Raw genomic sequence first — 23,221 nt, 5'->3', positions numbered from 1 at the left:
CTGCAGGAGGCTCAGGAGAGTTTGGAGACATCCAACGCCAAGTGCTCCTCGCTGGAGAAGACCAAGCACCGTCCTCAAACGGAGATGGAGAACCTAGTGGTGGAGCTGGAGCATTCCAACGCTGCAGCGGCAGCCCTGGACAAGAAGCAGCGCAACGTCATTTTAAAAAAAACTGTCCTTTCTTTCAGACACAGCTTGCAGAATGACGAGAGGGACCTTACCATAATTTCACCCTCACAGTCAAGCTGCTGCAACAGATGGGTTTGACTGTGTGATTGCAAATGCATTAAAAACTGGGAAAGAAAGAAAAGCCTTCATGTGGTCTTGTCATTACTTCAAGTTCTTGTGTAAGAGAGCAGACATCTCCACTGAAGATGTGTTGATGTGTGGGAGACGGTTATTTCACAAACAGGAGGAGTTTAGATGGTACTGTTTTATGCATATATAAACTCTTCCAGGAAGAGGAACACTGGTGTTTCATTGCAGATGGTTGTCTTGTGATTCAAATCTGCCTGTACAGAGGTGACTGGAAGAAAAAAACGATAGGAACAAGGAGCTTACTATTTTATGTTTGTGAAAATTTATTGTGATTTCCATTCTTACAATACATTTACAATATTATACAGAGGTAAACCAAAGATCCAAACCAGGATGAGAAATGAAGACTGGGGGGAAGGGGTCGGTCAGGGGTCATCTGATGGGGGCTGTTGATGGGGAAACACACTGCTCTCTCATGTAGGTGTGCAGGCAATCTTACATCCTTACAGGTCCATGGGCTCAACCCAAAACAAAAAAACAGTAGGGATTCTCAACCATTTGTAGCAGCAAAGGAGGAAAAAGTCTAAAATAGCCACCATCTTAAAATCACTACTTCAGTTGTTGGGAAAAGAAAAACACACACTCTTAGGCAAAGCCGTAGCAGCTTTTTCTGATGCAGGTGTCTATGATATATACTTTGTTCTGTGCACATGCAAACTGGTCAGAGAAGGCCCACACCCCAGCATCAATCACATCAAAACAGACACAAGTACCTGCTGTTGTCATCCATAAACACACAAACGTCTCGCGGTCTGATGAGTACAACTGCAGCTGGACTGACAAGCCCAGTCGATGAGTAACACTAGGCCTGCAGACTGCTGTGACAATATCTGGTCCACATACTTGTGGTCATGAATCACCAGCTGGCCAAAGACTATGGTTTGTGATGCTCATTTAAAAAGGTGCAGTATGTAGGTTTTAGAGTTATGATGCGGCCATTATGCTGAGGGCATAATAGGGTTTCCCAATATTCCAGAGCATTCTAGAAATCTTTCATTCCATTTGTTAACTTTTTTCAGGGCAAGATGTATATATATATATATATATATATATATAGAAACAAGATGCATAGAAGGCATGGAAATGTTGGGAACCATTAGCTTGACACCATTCCTTCAACATTAGGTCTGAAAGTATTTTCATTTCTGACAAAACCCCCCAAAAATTCACATACCTTTAAAACTTTTAAACCACTGAAGGAGTCTGATGTGTCACAGAATGGGGATTGACATTCCATTTTAGCATTCATTTGACAATGATAAGCAGCTAAGGGGCGACACTGACATCCACCCCAAATTATTAACTAAAAAGAAAATGTAAAATGTACAGATGATGCAGAAAGTTTTTCAGCTAATGGGAGCTACACACGAGCTGTATGTGGGTCTTCTAAAATGTTCACTAAAATGAGGAAACTTTACACACAAATCCAAAAGATTAATAGTACTTTGAGTGCTTGGCAAAGAAAACACACAAAAAAAACGTCTTATGGAGATGAGTGGCAGTTGATGAAACCTCCCCACAACCCTCCAGACAAAGCAACGGGCATAATTACAAAGGCCTTCACAACCACTGCCGTTCACCGTCAGTTATGCAGGAAACTAAATGGTGAGAGGACTCCAGTAGACACTCCTGGTAACTTGATTTCCTCATTACAATTTCAAACAACCACAGGGACTATCAAAAAGGGGTGTGAAGTGACCAACTGAAAATACGCAGAACAACATCAAGCTTTTCCAAACTACAGATGTGAAAAGTGCTGCCAGCTTGAAGAAACGCCCATAGCAAAGTGAGAACATTCGCAGAGTGAACAGACACTGTGAGGAACACACACACACACACACACACACACACACACACACACACACACACACACACACACACTTCAGGGATGGGTGCAAGGAAACGCGTGAATGAACGGTGGGATGACCTGAAACTATTGTAACATAGCGTCAGTAAAGCACCAAGGTGACAAAGCAAGCACACACAGATACAGGTGCACTAAAATGCAAGCCCTATGTGTACGAACACAGATGAAGTGAGCCAAGAAAAAGAGGAGGAAAAAAAACGAGGTAGTTTACACATCATCCTTTTCAGCCCTAAGTTTTCAACATAAAAAAAAGGGAGGTTCGGTAAGGGAACCGTGTCCGGGGCAGAGGGGTCACAGATTCTTCAGCCAATCAGCTTGGAGGACACACATGAGGGGTGGAGCTGACAAAAACAGGGATTGTCAACTGCAGTCGTAGGATGAATCTGTGGACTCAGACAACAAGGATGGATGTGTGTGTGTGTGTGTGTGTACACACACATGTGTACACATGTGTGCACACGTATGTGTGTGTGTGTGCATGCATGTGCATATGTAATTGTGTTTGCATACGTGTGTGTGTGCATATGTGTGCGTGTGTGTATGCGTGTGTGTGCCCTTAAAACTGGGGACCTGCATAGTTACCTCAATATGAGCCATGAAGGATTAATTTGGGAAACAAAAAGACAAGAGGAATCTCTCAGGACATCCAAACATCTAAATAAACGTATCAAAATATACTAAAATAGCAAAAGCTAAGGAATAATTGGTTTAAGAACTGAATTCTGACATGTCTATGATCAAACAAAGCAGCTGGGGGACTGTTAAGATAAGGTAAATCACTCAGGGCTAGGGGTGAGTGACAGCCATTGCTGTCTGTTACTGCAGAAGCACCCAGACATTACAATGGCCATGGCAATAGGAACAAGCACCAGCTGTTTGTGCTCCACACCTCATCACTGTCACGCATCACACACACACACACACACACACATACACACACACACACACACACACACTTGGCTGGAGAGAACATGACGACCCCTCCTCGCAACTTGACAGCCATGATCCACCCATGATCATTGATTGCAATGGACAGATCACACACACACACAATGCATCCGTGACTTTAAATATGAGAGGAACATTGAACAACAAAAACACCCCCCCGCCCCCAACCCCATTTGTCCTATTTAAACTTACCCATTTACTGCATCAGACATTATGCTCAATATTCTATCTGTATACTTTTTTTTGTATAGATATTTTATGATAATTTATTATAAAAAGGCTTCTTATGATTTTTACGAACAGCAACGCACTTATAGTACAAGAGGCCAGGCCACAGACCCCCCCAAACCCCCACATGCCATCAGAGGAACTGGTTTGATGGATGAGTGGCCGTTGGATTGGAGTTTTTTTTAGTTTTGTTGGTTTTTTTGGGGTGGGTGGGTTGCTGGAGGGGGTGATGATGAAACAAAGGGGTTGAGACCTGCACAGAGGAACAAGGCCCTTCTCCCCCCCCTCTCCCCCCAATGTCCTGCGGAAAGGTGTGGTGCTGGTGGCCTCCAACCCCCACCCGTGCATCAGCATGCTCAGTGGAGGGGGCTCTGGAGTGGAGGAGGATGGGGCCGGGGGCTGCCTCTCCTGGGCTCAGAGGGACCTCTTTCAGTCCAGGCGGTCCAGGAGAGAGAAGACGAGAGAGAGGAAGGGGCAGAGGATGCTCTGGCAGTCAGTACCCATCTCTCTCCATCCCCCAGTGCCCCATCACAAACACACCCAAACCCCACCACCACCACCACCACCCCCCCACCTGTCTTTCTGTGATGGTGAGTTAATCTTCCAGCAGGTCTTGGTCTAAGTCCATGTAAGGCTCGTCGATGTAGCTGGCTATGGCACAGGGAGAAGTCCTATCCTGCTCTAAGAGCATACACACCGTCTCCTTCCAGAAGCTGAAGGGAATGCAGGAGCTCTGAGGGGAACACACACACACACACACACACACGGTCAGAGGCATGTGGACAAACTAACACATCCAGGATGTGTATTTGAGTGTGATAAGGTTGGTTTTGCTCCGTTTCAGAATATATGCTTTGTATGTAGAATCACGCTCGTTTCAGTGTTAGTGTATTTGTTACAGGTTATTGACTATACGTCCATTCTTTTTTTGTGCGGTGGTAGAAACACTACGCGAGTGTGTGTGTGTGTGTGTCCCTACTCACATTCTCCAGGCAGGTGCTGTCCTTGTCCTTGTTGAGGTAGTGGTGCTGCCAGAATCGGAGCAGGTTGTGGAAGTTGTTGAGCAGGCAGCCGGGGTACTTCTCTGCGTACTCCTTCTCCCGCAGCGCGTTCAGGTAGAAGGGCAGCTTGGTCCGCCGCCGCGCCAGCATCAGGACCACCAGGCTGGTGTTCAGGCAGCTCACGTTCTCCTGCAGCGCAACCAGGGAGAGACCTTTAGTGACAGTAAACTCACTGCAGGACCCGAAGCCTGCGTCAGTAGGGGTTGGGGGTATATGAGCAAGTACAAGCATTAATCATAGAATTAAAAGAATAAAACTATTACAAAAAAACTGGGTGCATAACTTGGACCTTTTTTTTGGTGTTAAAACTACAGCATCATAAACTTTACGTCTTAACTTTCAAATGCTATGTAACATACAATCGGATTCCATCCATCTATGTTTTCCACTGTTTTCAAATCCTTTAATGACTTTGTCTTCTAACTGACTTGTTTCTCTGAGCTGTTCATTGTGCTCTATGCACTATGACACAGAGGGAGGAGGAGGTGAATAAGGACAGGTGATGGGTGGGAGTTAAGTCTTGCCTGTGTGAGCGTCTGCACGTTGATAATGTTGACTAGTCGGAAGAGGAAAGACAGCCGGTTCTCCACTCTGGCCATGTAGGATAGGAGAGAACACTCTGAGAGCACCTCCATCACTGGAAGAACACACACACACACACACACACACACACACACACACACACACACACACACACACACACACATTACTACTAGTATCAATACTAAACAAACACTTCTGAGTAGGTGTCATTGTAGCAGGTCATATGTTATTAAAAAGGTTTTAAAGCGAAGCAGACAGTAACAGGTCTGTGTGTGTGGCTGTGTTGGGAGTTTGGGGGGTTCCACCTTTCACGTCGCCCGTCTGGCTCTCAAAACGGTCCAAGGAGAGCACGATGCAGCGCACCAGCATGTTGGAGTCCACCAGAGAGCTGTTGATCTGCGTCAAAAACATCTGGAACTGGACACACACACAGAGGCAGACACAGACACACACACAGAGGCAGGCACAGAGGCGCGCACACACACACACACACACACACACACACACACACAAAGTGTAAAGACAATATTCTTATAAATAAACCTGGCCACAGGAGTAATGGTCATGTGCTTCACCTGTTTTACCCAAAGAGCTTCCGTAACTCATCCAAGAGTACTCTTCTAAAACAAATCTCAGATCTGTCCTCCAGACATTGGGGAAAAATAACAGTTTTTTTCTGTTTTTCTGAAGCAGTGTAGATGTACAAATGTAAATGGACACCCATGAACAATCGACACCAGTTAATCACACTGAAGACATCACTATTTCACCCTGTGAAGCATTAGCAAGGGACTGGTACCTTCTCCTCTGTGTTGACGTAGTTGTTGAAGCGCTTGAAGGCGTCGATGTTGAACTTCATGAGCTCCCCCAGCAGGTCAAAGTAGCTCTGCAGCACGTCCCTGGACTTACAGCCACTGTCAATGATGCAGAACAGGATGTGCTGTGGACACATGACAGGAAGGGGAGGAGTCAGCACAGGAATACTGTGAGTCTCATTTCATTAGAATGGCCATCACTAGCCAGCACTCTGGCACATATTCAAAATCAACATGGTGTTTTATAATCTACAAGATGTCCCCACTCATTCAGTCCATTTTCAGCTGGTCACAAATAGAGCTTAAACAGAGTGTACACAAATACTGTATTGATGGGGAGTGCATCCACTGGGTTCAGTGAGTGTGTGAGAGAATGTCTGAGAGTGTGTGACAGTGTGTGAGAGTGTGAGAGAATGTCTGAGAGTGTGGGTTTACGGAGTGTGTGAGAGTGTGGGTTCGGTGAGGGTTCGTTGAGAGAGTGTGTGAGAGTGTGGGTTCAGTGAGAGTGTGTGAGAGTGTCTGAGAGTGTGGGTTCAGTGAGAGTGTGTGAGAGTGTGGGTTCAGTGAGTGTGTGGGTTCAGTGAGAGTGTGTGAGTGTGTGGGTTCAGTGAGAGTGTGGGTTCAGTGAGTGTGTGGGTTCAGTGAGAGTGTGAGAGAGTGTGGGTTCAGTGAGTGTGTGGGTTCAGTGAGAGTGTGTGAGAGTGTGGGTTCAGTGAGTGTGTGAGAGAGTGTGGGTTCAGTGAGTGTGTGGGTTCAGTGAGAGTGTGTGAGAGTGTGGGTTCAGTGAGTGTGTGGGTTCAGTGAGAGTGTGGGTTCAGTGAGAGTGTGGATTCAGTGAGAGTGTGGATTCAGTGAGAGTGTGTGAGAGTGTGGGTTCAGTGAGAGTGTGTGAGAGTGTGGGTTCAGTGAGAGTGTGTGAGAGTGTGGGTTCAGTGAGAGTGTGTGAGAGTGTCTGAGAGTGTGGGTTCAGTGAGAGTGTGGGTTCAGTGAGAGTGTGTGACAGTGTGTGAGAGTGTGAGAGAGAATGTCTGAGTGTGGGTTTACGGAGTGTGTGAGAGTGTGGGTTCGTTGAGAGAGTGTGTGTGAGAGTGTGTGACAGTGTGTGACAGTGTGAGAGAATGTGAGAGAATGTCTGAGAGTGTGTGACAGTGTGTGACAGTGTGAGAGAATGTCTGAGAGTGTGGGTTTACGGAGTGTGTGAGAGTGTGGGTTCAGTGCAAGTGTGGGTTCAGTGAGAGTGTGGGTTCAGTGAGAGTGTGGATTCAGTGAGAGTGTGTGACAGTGAGAGTGTGTGAGAGTGTCTGAGTGTGTGGGTTCAGTGAGAGTGTGTGAGAGTGTGGGTTCAGTGAGTGTGTGGGTTCAGTGAGAGTGCAAGTTCAGTGAGAGTGTGTGAGTTCAGTGAGAGTGTGTGAGTGTGTGGGTTCAGTGAGAGTGTGTGAGTTTGTTGTTGTCGTGTTCCCCTCACCTCCAGCAGGCCTCTCTTCAGCAGGAACATCTGATCAGCATAGGAAGTGGCTCCCCTCAGGAAGCTCTCCACAGCTCGTGCCTGCCAAAACCTGCAGAGATACACAGAGATCAATGAGGTCAGTAGACAGACAGAAAGGGATAATCACAATAAGGACGAGATGAGAGGACGATAAAAAAGAGAACTGGAAAAGAACAAACTCATAGAGAGATAATAGCAAAGAACATGGAAGATAAAGATTTAAAAAAAATAAACAATAAACTAGTCAGTAACTCAGTGACTTGAAAGGAAGAATATTCAACGCTGACCCTTGAAATAGAGACAGATAGACAGAGAGAGATAGATATATTACATAGATCACTTTAGAGAGACTTTGGTGGTTCTCACCTGAAGGAGGAGTCAGGCGGCTCTCTCTTCATGACCGTGAGCAATCGGGTGAGGAGGCCTTTCTTCCCATCACACACCAGACTCCTGCGCGCATCCACACACACACACACACACATGCACACACACATGCACACACACACGCACACACAACAGAGCAGATCAGATCCCTGATTATACCACATGCCACTGTTATCTGGGCTGTGAGTTGTGATCATCATGGCTAGCAGCATTGACCCTCTCCATACTCAGATCCTCCATATGTCTACCACCCAATCCTATCCATTTGACAGACATCTCTACACTTGCATGTCCAACAGGCTTGACGGTTTTTACACCTGTCCATCTGATTTAAATGCCACTGTACACTTTCCTCCATTGGTCTTGACTGGGTCCTCATGGGTCTGTAGATACCTGCCCATGTCTGCTGACTGGACTGGACGGGGTGTTTGTGTGAGGGCTTCTGCCTGTGGTGTGGTTATGCCGAGTCAGGTGTGTGTGTGTGTGTGTGGGGGGGGGGGGGGGGGGGGGGGGGGGGGGGCAGCCTACCTGTCTGTGTTGACCAGGGCCTCCACCTCAGGAATGTTTGCCTTCAGAGAGATGGCACTCAGTTCATTCAGCTCCTGGATGTTCAGCAGCAGATATTTGTTTCTGAAAACAAAAACACACACACTCACACTTTTATACTTCGATCCACAACATGTGTAAAAACAACTTCACACACCCTGGTCCATTAGAGGGATCTACAACAGAGGGAACTTCAACAGGTCACCCATCAACCATCTACTTTTTTCAGGAGAGAGGAAATAAAGCCCAGTTCGATGGTGTGTGACGAAATGCGACAGGATCTACTCACTCGTGATGGTCACTGAAGCTCTGCAGGAGCCGGAGGAACTGAATCTTGAAGGAGATCTCCTGTGGGAGACACAGATGTCAATGACCAATGCCTTTACAGCCAATCAGATGCATTCACTGTGGTGTTGTTTGTCGGCACCCCTAAAATTCTGCCATACGTAAAGGAACACTGGCTACTGGATTCATAACATCCAGGTGTCATCCTGTTAAGTGTCTGGAACACTATACACACACAGAGAGGAGAGTTTAGATGGATCTACCAGGAGGCATGCCGCATTGATGAGATATAACCTCCATTAAACACTAACATGTTCTGCTGTGATGGTAAGTGTGCGCGCTCATTACCGGGCTGCAGTCACAGTTCTCATTCTGGCCGTGCACCACGTGATTGGTGGGCGTGTACTTCCAGATGAGTTTGTCAAACAGGTTGTTGAGCCCCGGAATTAGACGGAACTCTGCCAGCATTTTGTGCACCTAGACGAGAAGCGACAGGTAAGGAATGGATACACACACACACACACACACACACACACACACACACACACACGCTAGTATTCACACACTGACCCAACCATGCCATGTCATGTAATGTGTAGATGCATATCATTACACACAATCATACATTAACATTAAATACAAGTATGTTGTAACCTTTTCAGTTTCTTGCATCATCAGGTGAAACTGCACCAAAGTCTTTGTTAATTTACAATTGGTGATCAAAATAAACTAAGCTGCAAGAATGTACTAATAAATGACATTGAGTAAGCTAATCTACCAAAGGGAGAGCCACAGCACTAGTCATTTTACTAGTTCACTGGTCATTTTATGCGTGTGTGCATGCCTGCATGTGTGTGTGTGTGTGTGTGTATATATGGCACATCATTATTATGTCTGCGAGTGTTTTATCTGTGAAAGTAAAACCCCTCACCATGTTCCTCTGTCGCCCCATGAGCAGCACACACAGGACGTACAGTACCTCCACCTTGTACATGATCTCATGCACCGTCTTCATGGACTGGGGAAGGCGGTGCCGCAGGGGGCTGGTGGCTAAACTGCCCTCATCTGAAGACTCTGCAGAGCACAAAGCAACCAGCAGGGGGCGGTGATGATCACATCAGCAGAACCGGTGAAAAGTATTCAAATTAGACCAAGGCTGCAGTCCAAGGATTTTACAGTCACTGCTTAGTCATACGGATCCAGCTGCCACTATCTACTGACAGTCATGTATTCTTGGTTCTCATAAATGACTCATAGCTGAAGGAGAGCTAGTTTGCAGGCTTGCTAGCTGTTGTTATTAAATTTTTTCTCAGGTAATTTCAGTATTACTCCGCAGTATATCAGTGTAAGCAGTTGGATCTCACTCAAGACATTTAGTGAATGTGCTGATGCACTAGTCACTATCATTACAACGTTTGACACACACGCTCAAAACAAACAAACACAGAAGCAGTTGTAGCTCAAACTGGTAAGTCCTAAAACAATGGATACTTCTGTACTAACCACTAGCTAGTACCACCATGGGGAGCTTCAGGGAATAGTTATTTACAGTCCCTGACACCTTGCAGAAAGCACTGGTTAGTCAGTGAACACTGGCTGGTCAGTACTACCATCACCTTAAGACTAACTGTGATCATTTCAGCAGGAGGACCTCTGGAAACTTGTCAGTTACTAGAATGGAGCACTGGCACATTTCATTAACAATTAAGATTTTCTGTTTTGGTACATTTTCAAAACACTTAATGCTTAATTTAATTCATCAACTTCATTTCAGAACGTGAACCAGCTTGTTTACATTTACATGTATATCATCTTTGGTTAGAGTCTATTTTATGTGTTCTGTTGATGTGGGATAAATCAGCTACCACATTACCTGCTTCCATAGCAGCATGTCTGACTTGTAACTGTAATAGCATGGGCAGTAGCTAGTGTCAGGGAGCGTTAGCCTGTCGCTAGCCCAAATGCTGAAGTGTTTAAGTGAAGATCTACAGGAGTCCGTTAATGTAACTCAGAAACAACAATCAGTGTTGATGTAAGCACTAATGGACGCCAAGTCATCTTTCAATCACATAAATGTTTTCATGCTATATGTAGCCTTTAGCCTGTCATCTTGGCCAGAGAATATCACCCATCACAAACTTCATACACTCAAATGATTTGTTTTCACACAGCACTGAGCACTGGTTAATCAGTAGTTATTGACCGGTCAGTACCATCGTCAACTTATGACTAACAAGGATCATTTCAGCTGGAGCACTTCTAATGACTAATTTCATGTTTAAGTTGGTTGGACTAACTAATAATGACCAGGATTCACCAAAGATAAAAAAAGTTGCTATATCTGAACACAATAGGAACCCTTGGGCTAGTGCAGAATACTGGCAATAATAATGGTAGATGTCACCTATGATGTCATCTATTCTTTACCATTACCTAAGGTGAGACCAAGGGCACTCATTTCATTGACGGGCAACATGGAGAGCAAGGAGCAACAAGGAAGGTCCGTTGCACATGAACTATAGCTATTGTGTGGTAGCACAGCGCTGAACCACCCTTGTTTGTGCTTAGGATCTTGCTTACAGTATTCAATTAACAAAATTAATTTGCCAAGTTATTAAGTTGGCTTTGCAAGTTGACCATCAATGAAATTTCGGCCCCACGTGTCATCATATAATGCCTTCATATAATTATATGCTGTTCTCTATGTTATTAATTGTCTAATTGTTATATGCTCCATTATTGCACACAATAACCCCGCCCCTGCCTCAAAGCAAGGAGTAGTCCAGTTGTAAAATGAAGTTCTCGTGTAACCTCTATTGCCAACCCCCTGTATGATCGCTGACCAGGACGTTTTCTTGCTGAAATAATAAGTGTCATTTTTGGTCTGATTAAAGCACTGACCACAGTGACCACTGAACAGTCTCTGGAGCACCACCTATTGGTACTAACCAGGGCTCACAAGAATGATCAGGGTGAGCTACAGTCACCTACATATGAACAAGGGCCTTTCCTGAGTCTTTCGAAATACTTAAAACATTTCCCACAAGTTTAGTTTCAAATACACTCCAGGACCACTTGAGTTTTAGGTAGTAACCACTTCCATGTAAGGTTCTGAAGAATTGTAGGCCTGAGTGTAGCCGTACTAGCGTGCTACCTGTGCTGGAGAGCTCGGCCTCATCCGTGGCCATGAGCATGAAGGCGTCCAGCACCACCACGTTGTCCAGCCAGCTGTACCAGTCCTCCAGCTCCTGCAGGAAGCTGGACGCACCCGGAGCCTCTGACACCTTCCGCGTGGCCAGCTTACACAGCCGCTCGATGAAGCCGGGGATGTTCAGCAATGTGACTGTTCAGGAGGAAAGACACCAGAGACGTGTCAGACAGAATTTACAGGAACAATGTGCCAGGGCAAACTACGTATTCGCACAAGGGATGAACACTGAAGACTCATTTGTACAAATGTACTAGGACTTGAAAATTCCTGTGTAATCCTAAAATCCAAAATATGTCTCCCCATTCAGCAACCAGGAACTACCGCTAGCCTTCTGGTGGCTCACCCTGGTTTAGCTCAGCTCGAGAGGGGTTGGCATTGCGTTTCTGCAGGGCGTTCTTGGCCAGGAGCGTGTGCTTGTCGTCGTTGCCCAGGTCCGGCTCGGAGATGGTGACGGAGAGGATGCGACAGAAGTTGGCCAGCTGCTGCTGGTCGAAGCTCTGGACCAGGTTGCACAGCTTGGGGATGTTCTCCAACTGGATCATCTCCTGTGGGGGGAGGGAAAGCCCAAAGAGAGGTTCTGTTGGTCAGGACTTAAGAATAGCTTGAGAATGGCTCAGTCAAGGTGGGATTTCAGAATCAAACCATACCTTTCAAACCTCACAAAGGAAATATAACTATAAATTGAGTTGTTTTACTCCAGCACTTGACACACGTTATGTGTTCCGTACTTATATCATGTCTTCAATATGTTCTTAATAACCTTAATTGAGTTATCAAAATAACAAAAGTGAGGTGGGAAGCCCCTAGTTGACTTGACATGGGGTGCCCCAGCTGTGCAATTCCTCAATCCCAGAATCCTCTCCTGACATTTGACCGGAGCAGAAGTCTCCCTGACCTTTTTGACACCGAGTATGTCCTCAATGAGGGTGGCAGTCTGTAGAAACGTCTTCCTATTGGTCATCAGTGTGAAGAGAAACAGCACAAAGTCATCCCGCCCCGCCAGGCTTTTGGTCACCCCCTCCGTCTAATGGGAACAAAGACAGACGCTTTTGAACTAACATGACGTGATGTTTCTGTATGACGAGAGAAGGAGCAACTTTAAAAGACATATCACTGGAAAGATTGCAATAAATGTTGCTACTCTACTTAGAAACCATTTCACTGCACTGTATATTTCATAATTATATTTTATAATATTATAAAATGACATATGTATTTGACCTGAAACTAAATATCCATAAAACTTGATATCTATAATGCAAAACATCAGATACAGAGGGAGCACTTACACAGATGCAGCAGTTGTAAAGAACACTTAGGCAGTCTTTCACCAGGTCATCGTTCACTGTAAGAACCAGACGTTCACATGTTAGCCAGACTCACCCCAGGTCACTGAACAGCTGGCTCTGCTGGCTAACAACACTCCACATTGAGCAGCCATTCACAGAAGGCGTGGAGACAGAATAAAGCACTCTAATCAGAGCATTTCTGCGTGTCAAAGAGAGAGCTGCCAGCAGCACAGACCATTAATCGCAACAGCATTAAAGCAGCTTTTGAGAGCATGCTTTTTTTGATGAGGCTAAGTGCAATCTTACTTACTCTTGGGTTTCTTCTTCAGTGTCGTGAGGGTGGGTCGCATCAGAATTTCCACCAGCAGCTTTTGGGTGGACGAGGGCACAGGGGGTGGAGCACAGGGGGGTGGAGGGTAGAATTGAAATCTTAAGTACATATTCTCTCTGTTCAGAAAACAGAAATGGTGACCTGACCACCAAAGAGAGAGAATGCCTTGGAAATAATACGCCACAACAGGCCCAACCAGAACTCACATCTACTCCACCGAAAAGGTCGAAGGTGTACGTATTGGGGAAGGAGGACTCCTGAACCGTCTTCCTGTCTTCCGTCACAAAGGACATGGCCTCCATGGACAGCAGGGAAGACAGCTCCTGCAGAACAACACAAAATGGAAGATATCCATCACAGCATCATCACTATCAAACAGGGTCATCAATCGTGGTATATAGTGCCACGGAAGACTAAAAAGGGACATCGCAAACTAGTGTGGTGGAAATCTGATAATAACCAGTCTAATGTGAGATCAGTCTTATGACTAGATATAAGTGATTTTATTCAAGATTATTAGTGTTCAGCAGGAGAATCGGAAACACACAGAGTAAATAGCAAGCAGTCTGTGAGAATTGGATGAATTCTCACCCAGCCGGTGTCTATTGTCTAATTAACAGGGTTGCAGAGATAATAAGAGCAGGGAGTCTCACTCTATTCCAGCCCACTATATTCTCAAGGACAGTTTTAAGTTTTCCTAAATATATCACATGACATGCTTTACACAATAACACTTGCGATTCGCATATTTTGTAATACACTATACAATAATAAGTGTAAACTTCATAAACTGAGTCAAACGTCACCTTATAAAGAAATGCACAGGAGCCTTAGTGGAGTAGTCAATTTCAGTGGGGTGAAAGAGAATGTTCAACGCTCAATGCTGCATTTGTGATTTGATAAAACTTAGAACCCAGATAGCTCCATGCCGTCCCAGCTTCACCACAGGGACACCCTTGGACGTTATCTACTATCCTTCCACTGGGGATATGAGCTGCATGCTACGCTTCATTCCTTAAAGGGGCTCCATTTTACAGAACACTGCAGAAGGAGCAGGAGACGAACATACACGTGCCTTCACAGGGTAAAGAGGAAACCCTTCACAGGGTCGACAGCAGTGCGGCTGAGGATGGCAGACTGGAGTGTGTTTGGCTGTTGAAGCTTGAACTGGAGTGTGTTTGGCTGTTGAAGCTTGAACTGGAGTGTGTTTGGCTGTTGAAGCTTGAACTGGAGTGTGTTTGGCTGTAGGTGACCCTTGAACTGTAGTGTGTTTGGCTGTTGAAGCTTGAACTGGAGTGTGTTTGGCTGTAGGTGACCCTTGAACTGTAGTGTGTTTGGCTGTAGGTGACGCTTGAACTGGAGTGTGTTTGGCTGTAGGTGACACTTGAACTGGAGTGTGTTTGGCTGTAGGTGACCCTTGAACTGGAGTGTGTTTGGCTGTTGAAGCTTGAACTGGAGTGTGTTTGGCTGTTGAAGCTTGAACTGGAGTGTGTTTGGCTGTAGAAGACGCTTGAACTGGAGTGTGTTTGGCTGTAGGTGACCCTTGAACTGGAGTGTGTTTGGCTGTAGAAGACGCTTGAACTGGAGTGTGTTTGGCTGTAGGTGACCCTTGAACTGGAGTGTGTTTGGCTGTTGAAGCTTGAACTGGAGTGTGTTTGGCTGTAGGTGACCCTTGAACTGTAGTGTGTTTGGCTGTAGGTGGCACTTGAACTGGAGTGTGTTTGGCTGTAGAAGACGCTTGAACTGGAGTGTGTTCGGCTGTAGAAGACGCTTGAACTGGAGTGTGTTCGGCTGTAGGTGACACTTGAACTGGAGTGTGTTTGGCTGTAGAAGAAGCTTGAACTGGAGTGTGTTTGGCTGTAGAAGACGCTTGAACTGGAGTGTGTTTGGCTGTAGAAGACGCTTGAACTGGAGTGTGTTTGGCTGTTGGTGACGCTTGAACTGGAGTGTGTTTGGCTGTAGGCGACGCTTGAACTGGAGTGTGTTTGGCTGTAGGCGACGCTTGAACTGGAGTGTGTTTGGCTGTAGGTGACACTTGAACTGGAGTGTGTTTGGCTGTAGGCGACGCTTGAACTGGAGTGTGTTCAGCTGTAGGTGACACTTGAACTGGAGTGTGTTCAGCTGTAGGTGACACTTGAACTGGAGTGTGTTTGGCTGTAGGTGACACTTGAACTGGAGTGTGTTTGGCTGTAGGCGACGCTTGAACTGGAGTGTGTTTGGCTGTAGGTGACACTTGAACTGGAGTGTGTTTGGCTGTAGGCGACGCTTGAACTGGAGTGTGTTCGGCTGTAGAAGACGCTTGAACTGGAGTGTGTTTGGCTGTAGGCGACGCTTGAACTGGAGTGTGTTCGGCTGTAGAAGACGCTTGAACTGGAGTGTGTTTGGCTGTAGGTGACCCTTGAACTGGAGTGTGTTTGGCTGTTGAAGCTTGAACTGGAGTGTGTTTGGCTGTAGGTGACCCTTGAACTGTAGTGTGTTTGGCTGTAGGTGGCACTTGAACTGGAGTGTGTTTGGCTGTAGAAGACGCTTGAACTGGAGTGTGTTCGGCTGTAGAAGACGCTTGAACTGGAGTGTGTTCGGCTGTAGGTGACACTTGAACTGGAGTGTGTTTGGCTGTAGAAGACGCTTGAACTGGAGTGTGTTTGGCTGTAGAAGACGCTTGAACTGGAGTGTGTTTGGCTGTAGAAGACGCTTGAACTGGAGTGTGTTTGGCTGTTGGTGACGCTTGAACTGGAGTGTGTTTGGCTGTAGGCGACGCTTGAACTGGAGTGTGTTTGGCTGTAGGCGACGCTTGAACTGGAGTGTGTTTGGCTGTAGGTGACACTTGAACTGGAGTGTGTTTGGCTGTAGGCGACGCTTGAACTGGAGTGTGTTCAGCTGTAGGTGACACTTGAACTGGAGTGTGTTCAGCTGTAGGTGACACTTGAACTGGAGTGTGTTTGGCTGTAGGTGACACTTGAACTGGAGTGTGTTTGGCTGTAGGCGACGCTTGAACTGGAGTGTGTTTGGCTGTAGGTGACACTTGAACTGGAGTGTGTTTGGCTGTAGGCGACGCTTGAACTGGAGTGTGTTCGGCTGTAGAAGACGCTTGAACTGGAGTGTGTTTGGCTGTAGGCGACGCTTGAACTGGAGTGTGTTTGGCTGTAGGCGACGCTTGAACTGGAGCACTTATACTTGTACTTAGTTTCATAATTTGTCTCACATTTGTCATATTACAAACCAACCATGAGCTCTGCCTGTCTTTGTCTGTTATTCTAACAAATATGGCTGCTTTTCAGCTGAAAGGCCAACTCATAGGAGCAGCTGAACCTCAACTGTCGAGCCAGGCTGCCTGCAGCATTGTCAGGGACAAGGTTTCCAGTTGGCCACAAGCATAGGCTAATTATTGATAACAATGTAACCTTTCACTCTGCTGTTCTCAATCTTTGATTGACACCAGGTAACCGGCCAAATCTAAATATATACTGAACAGCACCACCAAAGGCACCACTGGTTCAGAATGCAAAGCCTTCTGCTCATTCAAACATTCAGTCATCCTGTGGTCACAATTTAGTTCGAAAAACTTAGCCTTGGGGCAAAATGTACTTGAGAAATTCAATGACGGTCTCATTTAGGAACAGATTTTTTAATGTTGTCACAGCATGTACTTACATAACACGTCCAGTGAACTCATTCATTAACTATTTAGTGCAGGGGGCCCAAGGCTACTTAAAATAGCACTGAACCATCTAGCTCTCTTTGAGGGAGGTGGAGCTGGAGGTCTGGTGAAGTGGGGTGGGGTGCAGTGGGATACCTTGAGTACGCTGGTGCGTGCGTGCATTAGTGTGTGTGTGTGTGTGTGTGTGTGTGTAATGGGGTGTTGTGGAGCAGGGTGCGGTAGGGTACCTCGAGCACGCTGTGTGTGTGTGTGTGTGTGTGTGTGTGTGTGTGTGTGTAGTGGGGTGCAGTAGGACACTTTAGCATGCTGCATGTGTGTGTGTGTGTGTGTGTGTGTGTGTGTGTGTGTGTGTGTGTGTGAATTAGGGTGCAGTAGGATACCTTCAGCATGCTGCGTGTGTGTGTGTGTGTGTGTGTGAATAAGGGTGCAGTAGGATACCTTCAGCATGCTGCGTGTGTGTGTGTGTGTGTGAATAAGGGTGCAGTAGGATACCTTCAGCACACTGCGTGTGTGTGTGAAGTCGCTGCTGAGGTGGCTGCTCTCGTACAGGTGCTGCAGGAGCACTGGGATTCCGTGCCATTTGGCCTGCTTGTCTCTCTCCTGCAGCAGAGCCTCCGGGAGCTAAGGAAAACAAACACAAACACGTCACACACCTCAGTGGTCTGAGCGGAACAGCTGAATACACTCTTTATCTAAATCAAGTCAGTCATGAACAGCTAAAAGGTGAACGATGACATCCATTTTTGTCAAAGGGACACCAATGAAAGGATAGATTAACCTTCACCACATTGCAGGGTTGTACACAAAAACAATATGGCACATAAGGTATAATAATTTGATCATCCTTTATATCCAGTGTTCAAAAACAGGTTGAAAACAATACTGAAAAATGACACGGACGTGGCGATCTTAAAACATGGGTTAAGTTTGTCACATATTGACTTGACCATCAACATTTACAGCTGCATGCCATTGTGACAACGCTTACTAGTAGGAACAGTTACCCTGGTGTCATTCAAATACCTTCATGATTCACAAAGACATTAGATTGCAAAAACGCAAACTGAATTCACACCTTTACCAGTGAATTGTCCTGTACTTGTTACCCATTTAAGCCGGGAAAGCATTACCGCTGTTCTACCATTAAAGCCGGGAGCGCTGTTGCGTCATTCTACCTTTATCTGTAGTTGTTAACGATTGTTACTTGCTTAACTGTAGGTTTACTTGAGGTAAATGAAAGGGAAAATGGTATCATAGAGGGCTATTTTAACACTAAGCTAGCTTGCTATGTGTTAAAACTTTCTCCAGTGAGCAAGAGTGTGAACGAGCGAATTATATCGACATCTCTCTATTCTTTGCATTATTATATATTCTAGTATTTCGAAACAATCATCAGTCCCTAATTATAAAATGTTGTTTATAATCAGTTAATGCTACTGAATACTCGTTTGACTTTATTATAGTGAATGCTTTGGTTGCCTTCCATTTCAGCCCAGCATACAGTATTTATCAGTTGATAAATAAGATGTACTTGAAATTTGTTTTGTTTTTTTATTTGAATTATTCCTGTTTTTTCCCTTTGAATGGAATATTTGACACTAAACTAGTTCATCTGTATCTCAGTGATAGTATCCAAATGAGCATTAAAATATCACTGGTATGTAAAAACTACATGGACAACAAAATAGTTATAATTGTTGATCAAAATCTTATTCCCTTCTGCTCATAATACAACAAGTAAACAACTCAGAGGTTGACACTGTCAGGTCCATTCTCCATCCATAGTGTCCAAATGAGCATAAAATATCCCTGGTATGTAAAAACTACACGGACAACAAAATAGATGTTAATCGTATTCCCTTCTGCTCATAATAAAACAAGTAAACAACTCAAAAGTTAAAACTTTCCCTTTAAGAATTATATAGTCATATACTTTATTTCACTTAAATATGCTTTGTCATATAGCCTATTTTTTCTTTTTTTTTACTGTTTTGTGCTGATCCTGCACTTTTACATATTTGTTTTACTTTTGAGAAGGTGTATGTAAATATTGTAAATATTTGTAAATAAAAATTCAAATTCCCATGAAAGCCACAGGTGTAAGCTCTCAAATACTTTTTGAATTGTGTTCCTATCTGTTACCGGGGCTGAGAAATCAGTAATGTAGTAGGCGTTGACACAATTGCTGAATTTCTAGAAAAACTTCAGGTTTTAGGGGAGGTTTCTGAAATCGCCCATAGGTTTTACAGGCATTTTTTCCAGGCGTTTTAGGCCTAAATGGGTTAAGCATGCCATGATACATTTCCTCTGTTTTGTCTTACGATCAGTTTAGTTTGCTGGCCTCTGTTTGCCATTCACTGTTTACAACATTTATTTGTATGTGTACCAGTCCTTTGTGTCTGTTTTGCGTAATGAAAATTAAATAATTCAATAATAATAATTAAATAAATAAGAGAACACCTAAAGTCCTGAGAGCACATGTGGCACCAGTCATCTCTTATGGTCAATTGACCATGCGCAATCTGATGTTATTCCACGAGGTGCTGTGACATTCACATAACCCTACTCACATCAGTTCAAGGTGTGGCAAATCTAGCCAGCATGTGCTTTATTTGGGCTTTTTTGGTTTTGTTTGTTTCACAGGGGTAAGTTAGTGGTAGTGGCAGACCTCACAAAGCTTGAATGTGCATGGCTTCTCTGAGAGCATCATCACAACACAAACACATAGTGGCATAGCCTAAGGCTGGATTCCGGTTCACGGTGGGCAAACCAGCCAGTCAGCCTTGACATTTCAGATGACAAAATACAAACATGTTCAGGCATATAATGTTCACGCAAATTCTTGCCTTTAAAGATAGCATCAAAGCACATCTGATGGGCAGCTACCTGCCCTTCCAAAAAGCATCATAAGATGAGAACGACAGTGCTAGTAGAGTGAGGGGGAACACTTTTCACGCCACATGCATGTTTAACACTGGCAAAGGCGGTTTTAAAAAGATGATATTGCCAATCACTTTCAAGGGATACAGCAACAGTTAGGTACGAATCTCACATGCTTACAATACAAACTGTTCACTGATATTTGATTCTTACTACCATTATGATATAACAACTCTTGTCGATCTGATTTTGCGAGCCCTTTCAGATGACTTCTTTGGTACAACTCACATTGCATTTCATGCCACTAAAGCATTCTGAACTGAGCAGCTTGAAGGGGGCAGCGGGAGGCAGAGAAAGCCCCTCAGTGGTGGGAAGCAAGCCTGAGAGTCTGGATGGGTCATTGAGGGACATGTTCTATTGCATTCAAATGAAGCCACCCAAGGCCTGTGTGCAAGACGGCCCAGATGTCCAAAAGAGTGCAGCCCCAGGCGCTCTGGAAATGTGCTCTTCATTTCAAGTAGGCCCATGAGAGGCTCTCACACAAAAGCCTTTATTCAACTGCCCAATCACTCAAAGAATAAAACTAGGCTTGGTGTTCGAGCTGCCGCAGGCTTTATGTAGCAGTTCTATGGGTCTCCAGTGCAGATGGATGGACATACATTTTAGCCCACGTCTGACAGTGGAAAACACAACATGTGCCAGGACTCAATGTATTTCCTTTCTCAGGCATTCTGTTGTGAAATGTTCTGATCAAGTCGCAAACAAGTTGACAAACGGATAGCTCTGACCTCTAGATCTGTGGACAACAGCGTAAAATGTTGCATGATCTTGCAAAGACTTTTCCACTAACAGTAATTCCTCTCTGATGCGTTATTCAGTACAGCGCCTTACAGTTCTTAATGTAGTGCTCAGTTATGTGTACAGTTACTGATTACTACTGCACTGAAAACAGATAAAAACATACAAAAAAAACATCATTCTCTGAGTTGATCAGAGGGGTGATGTAGCGTCCGATGTGAGGCACTGGTGAAATTGCATGTCTATGCTTCAAGTTTGTCTGTTTAAAAAGACTATCGAGTTAAAATCATGAATGCAATTGCTATACCGTACAGGTGATAACAAGCAATTCACTGTGATAATGCACTAAGGACCTAGCTCTCCAACTTAGCTACCATCTGCTTTTTACAGTTAGCTGGATAACATTACCTTGCTAGCGACTGTGTTGGCACACAGCTAGGTATAAGATTTCACATCAATTGCTTTTTAAATGAGAACCATAAACGAACAGCTGTCTGAAACCAACTAAATGTAGATAACGAATATGTCTACTTATGAAAACATCAAACCACGTCATTACCTAGGAATTATTAGTAAATGTCACAAGTAATACAATTTTCGTTACTGCTTTAGCGACGTCCACTGTTAGCATTAGCAACGATTTACCCATCATTGGTTGTAGCTGTGGTTAACATTTTAACTCTAAGTTTACACTCTAAACCACATCCTAGTTGACTCATATTGCTAGTTAGCTATTGTCCAAATGATAATTTGACGTTAACAGGACTTTGAGAGTGTAACGTTGTGTTATGACCATATGTTGGCAAGCATATGCTAGCCAGCATACAAAGCAAACTCTGGTGCAAGTTTAGGCTAATGTTAACACTGCTAGCTACCTAGCTAATGTAGCAAGCTTCCTATTGTCATGTAAACGCTTCTGCAGTGCAAGACATCGCTCCAGATGTATCATACCTGAGTCCCCCGACTAAATCCGTGTCCAGTGATCTGGCTCTGTTTGATGTTTGTGATTATATTCCCGTTACGACTCTTTCGTCTTACCCCCTTACAAGGGGACTCAGACCCCAATGGCGTCGCCATTACCTTTTCTTCCTGTACTGTACCAAACAGGAAGTTTAAAACACACTTTAAAGGAGCCGAAGTATGATGTCACACAACTTCCTTTTTTTTTTTTTTTTTTTTTTTTTTTTTTACTTTCGCTTGTTTTCAAGTCAAGTTTGGTAAATGTAAATAGCCATTGAAACTGTAATATTGACTTGAGAGGATCACTTTGATGCAAATGTTGTAACACTATCTTTACGCTGTTACACATATTATATTTACGCTAACCCAAGAATTGGCTACTCAAGTGAGTTTCTCAGTCGCACAAGAAAGCACTGTGCTACAAGACAACAACGGAGACTTTTACGTTTACATTTAGTCATTTAGCAAACGCGTCTGTCCAAAGCGACGTACCAGGGGGAGAACAATCAAGCTACCAGCAATATAAACTGATGTGTGTAACAATAAATACTATTTTACACCATAAATACAAAAAGTGCAGGAATGTAGCCTACTGTAAGTGCAAGTTAAGTACTAGAAGTGCAAGTTAGGAAGGGAGGTGCTCTTTAGAAGAGTTGGGTCTTCAAGAGCTTCTTAAGTAAGTAAGTAAGACTTTATTTATAAAGCACATTTCGTACAAGAGTTGCAATTCAAAGTGCTTTACACAAAATCAATAAAAGCAAGCACTAGGAGCAATAGGCCTACATGGAGTAAAAGATCAATACAAAATGATCAACATCGTATCAGAACCTGGTGTTCTGATAGGCTTACTAAAATCATGATTAAAGAAATATAAAACCCTTAAAACAGGTTAAAAGAGAAATAGTAAAAATAGTGCAAGTTACAGAGAAATAAATAGTGCCAGATAAAATTAATAAAATGCTTTGGTAAAAAGAAAGGTTTTAAGCTGCCTTTTAAAGGTGTCTAGCGTGTTTGCTTCCCTAATATTAATGGGTAATGTGTTCCATAATTTTGGGGCGTAATTGACAAAGGCTGCGTCACCAATCTTCGTATGACTACTTCTGGTGACCTGTAACAGACTGTATCTGATGATCGCAGTGTTGTGTCTTCTACTGGTGTGTAGTTAGTAAGAGAGTTAGCAATGTAGCAAGGTCCTTGTCCATTAAGAGCTTTGTATGTGAGGAGGAGGTAACAGAACAACTGTTCTAAAGGTAACAGGAAGCCAGTGTAAAGTAGCTAGGACAGGACTAATGTGTTCTCTCCTTTTAGTTTTGGTTAATAGTCTAACTGCAGAGTTTGAATGAGCTGGAGTCTTTCAGTTGTTTTCTTGGGAAGACCAGCGAAAAGTGAATTACAGTAGTTTAGCCGGCTCGATATGAAAGCATGAATAAGCTTCTCGGCATATCATTTTGGTCTTAAAAGTAGACTTCTTAAAACACGTGGCGGCAGTGTCTGATTTAAAACCACTTTGCCAAGTTAGGTCCTCTAAGGAAAACATTTAATCTTAAATATTTTCTCACAAGACCCTTCTCACAGTAGCCTACCCCTCTGGCATGTAGGCTACTTTAGCAGGG

The 23,221-nt window shown here is 44.3% G+C and overlaps 2 protein-coding genes across 5 annotated transcripts in view; one reads left to right on the top strand and one right to left on the bottom strand.

Moving 5' to 3' along the window:
- LOC308371130 (myosin-7-like) overlaps positions 1-235 on the top strand; it is a 9,102-nt gene extending 8,867 nt beyond the window's left edge. For all 4 annotated transcript variants that reach the window (XM_080845923.1, XM_080845921.1, XM_080845922.1 and 1 more), the window contains one exon: positions 1-235. This exon is cut by the window's left edge and continues 19 nt beyond it. In XM_080845923.1, the coding sequence (XP_080702049.1) occupies positions 1-206 (206 nt within the window). In that variant the 3' untranslated portion in view covers positions 207-235.
- Positions 236-3,314: 3,079 nt separating this feature from the next.
- On the bottom strand, positions 3,315-21,732 carry trpc4apa (transient receptor potential cation channel, subfamily C, member 4 associated protein a). The gene is made up of 19 exons (XM_080846531.1): positions 21,600-21,732; positions 17,463-17,591; positions 13,519-13,635; positions 13,292-13,349; positions 12,982-13,037; positions 12,588-12,716; positions 12,036-12,237; positions 11,636-11,824; positions 9,413-9,555; positions 8,830-8,958; positions 8,486-8,544; positions 8,179-8,280; positions 7,633-7,716; positions 7,246-7,336; positions 5,765-5,905; positions 5,271-5,382; positions 4,947-5,059; positions 4,345-4,551; positions 3,315-4,094 (listed from the first exon to the last, which is right to left on the bottom strand). Exons 1-19 carry the CDS (start codon positions 21,723-21,725, stop codon positions 3,957-3,959), a joined length of 2,325 nt encoding a protein of 774 aa, XP_080702657.1. The 5' UTR covers positions 21,726-21,732; the 3' UTR covers positions 3,315-3,956.
- Between the last annotated feature and the right edge of the window lie 1,489 nt (positions 21,733-23,221).

This window comes from Sprattus sprattus (assembly GCF_963457725.1).
Source record: "Sprattus sprattus genome assembly, chromosome: 10".
NCBI classification, from domain to species: domain Eukaryota; kingdom Metazoa; phylum Chordata; class Actinopteri; order Clupeiformes; family Clupeidae; genus Sprattus; species Sprattus sprattus.
The sequence above is the reverse complement of the archived record's forward strand: the minus strand, read 5'-3'. Positions and strand labels throughout refer to the sequence as shown.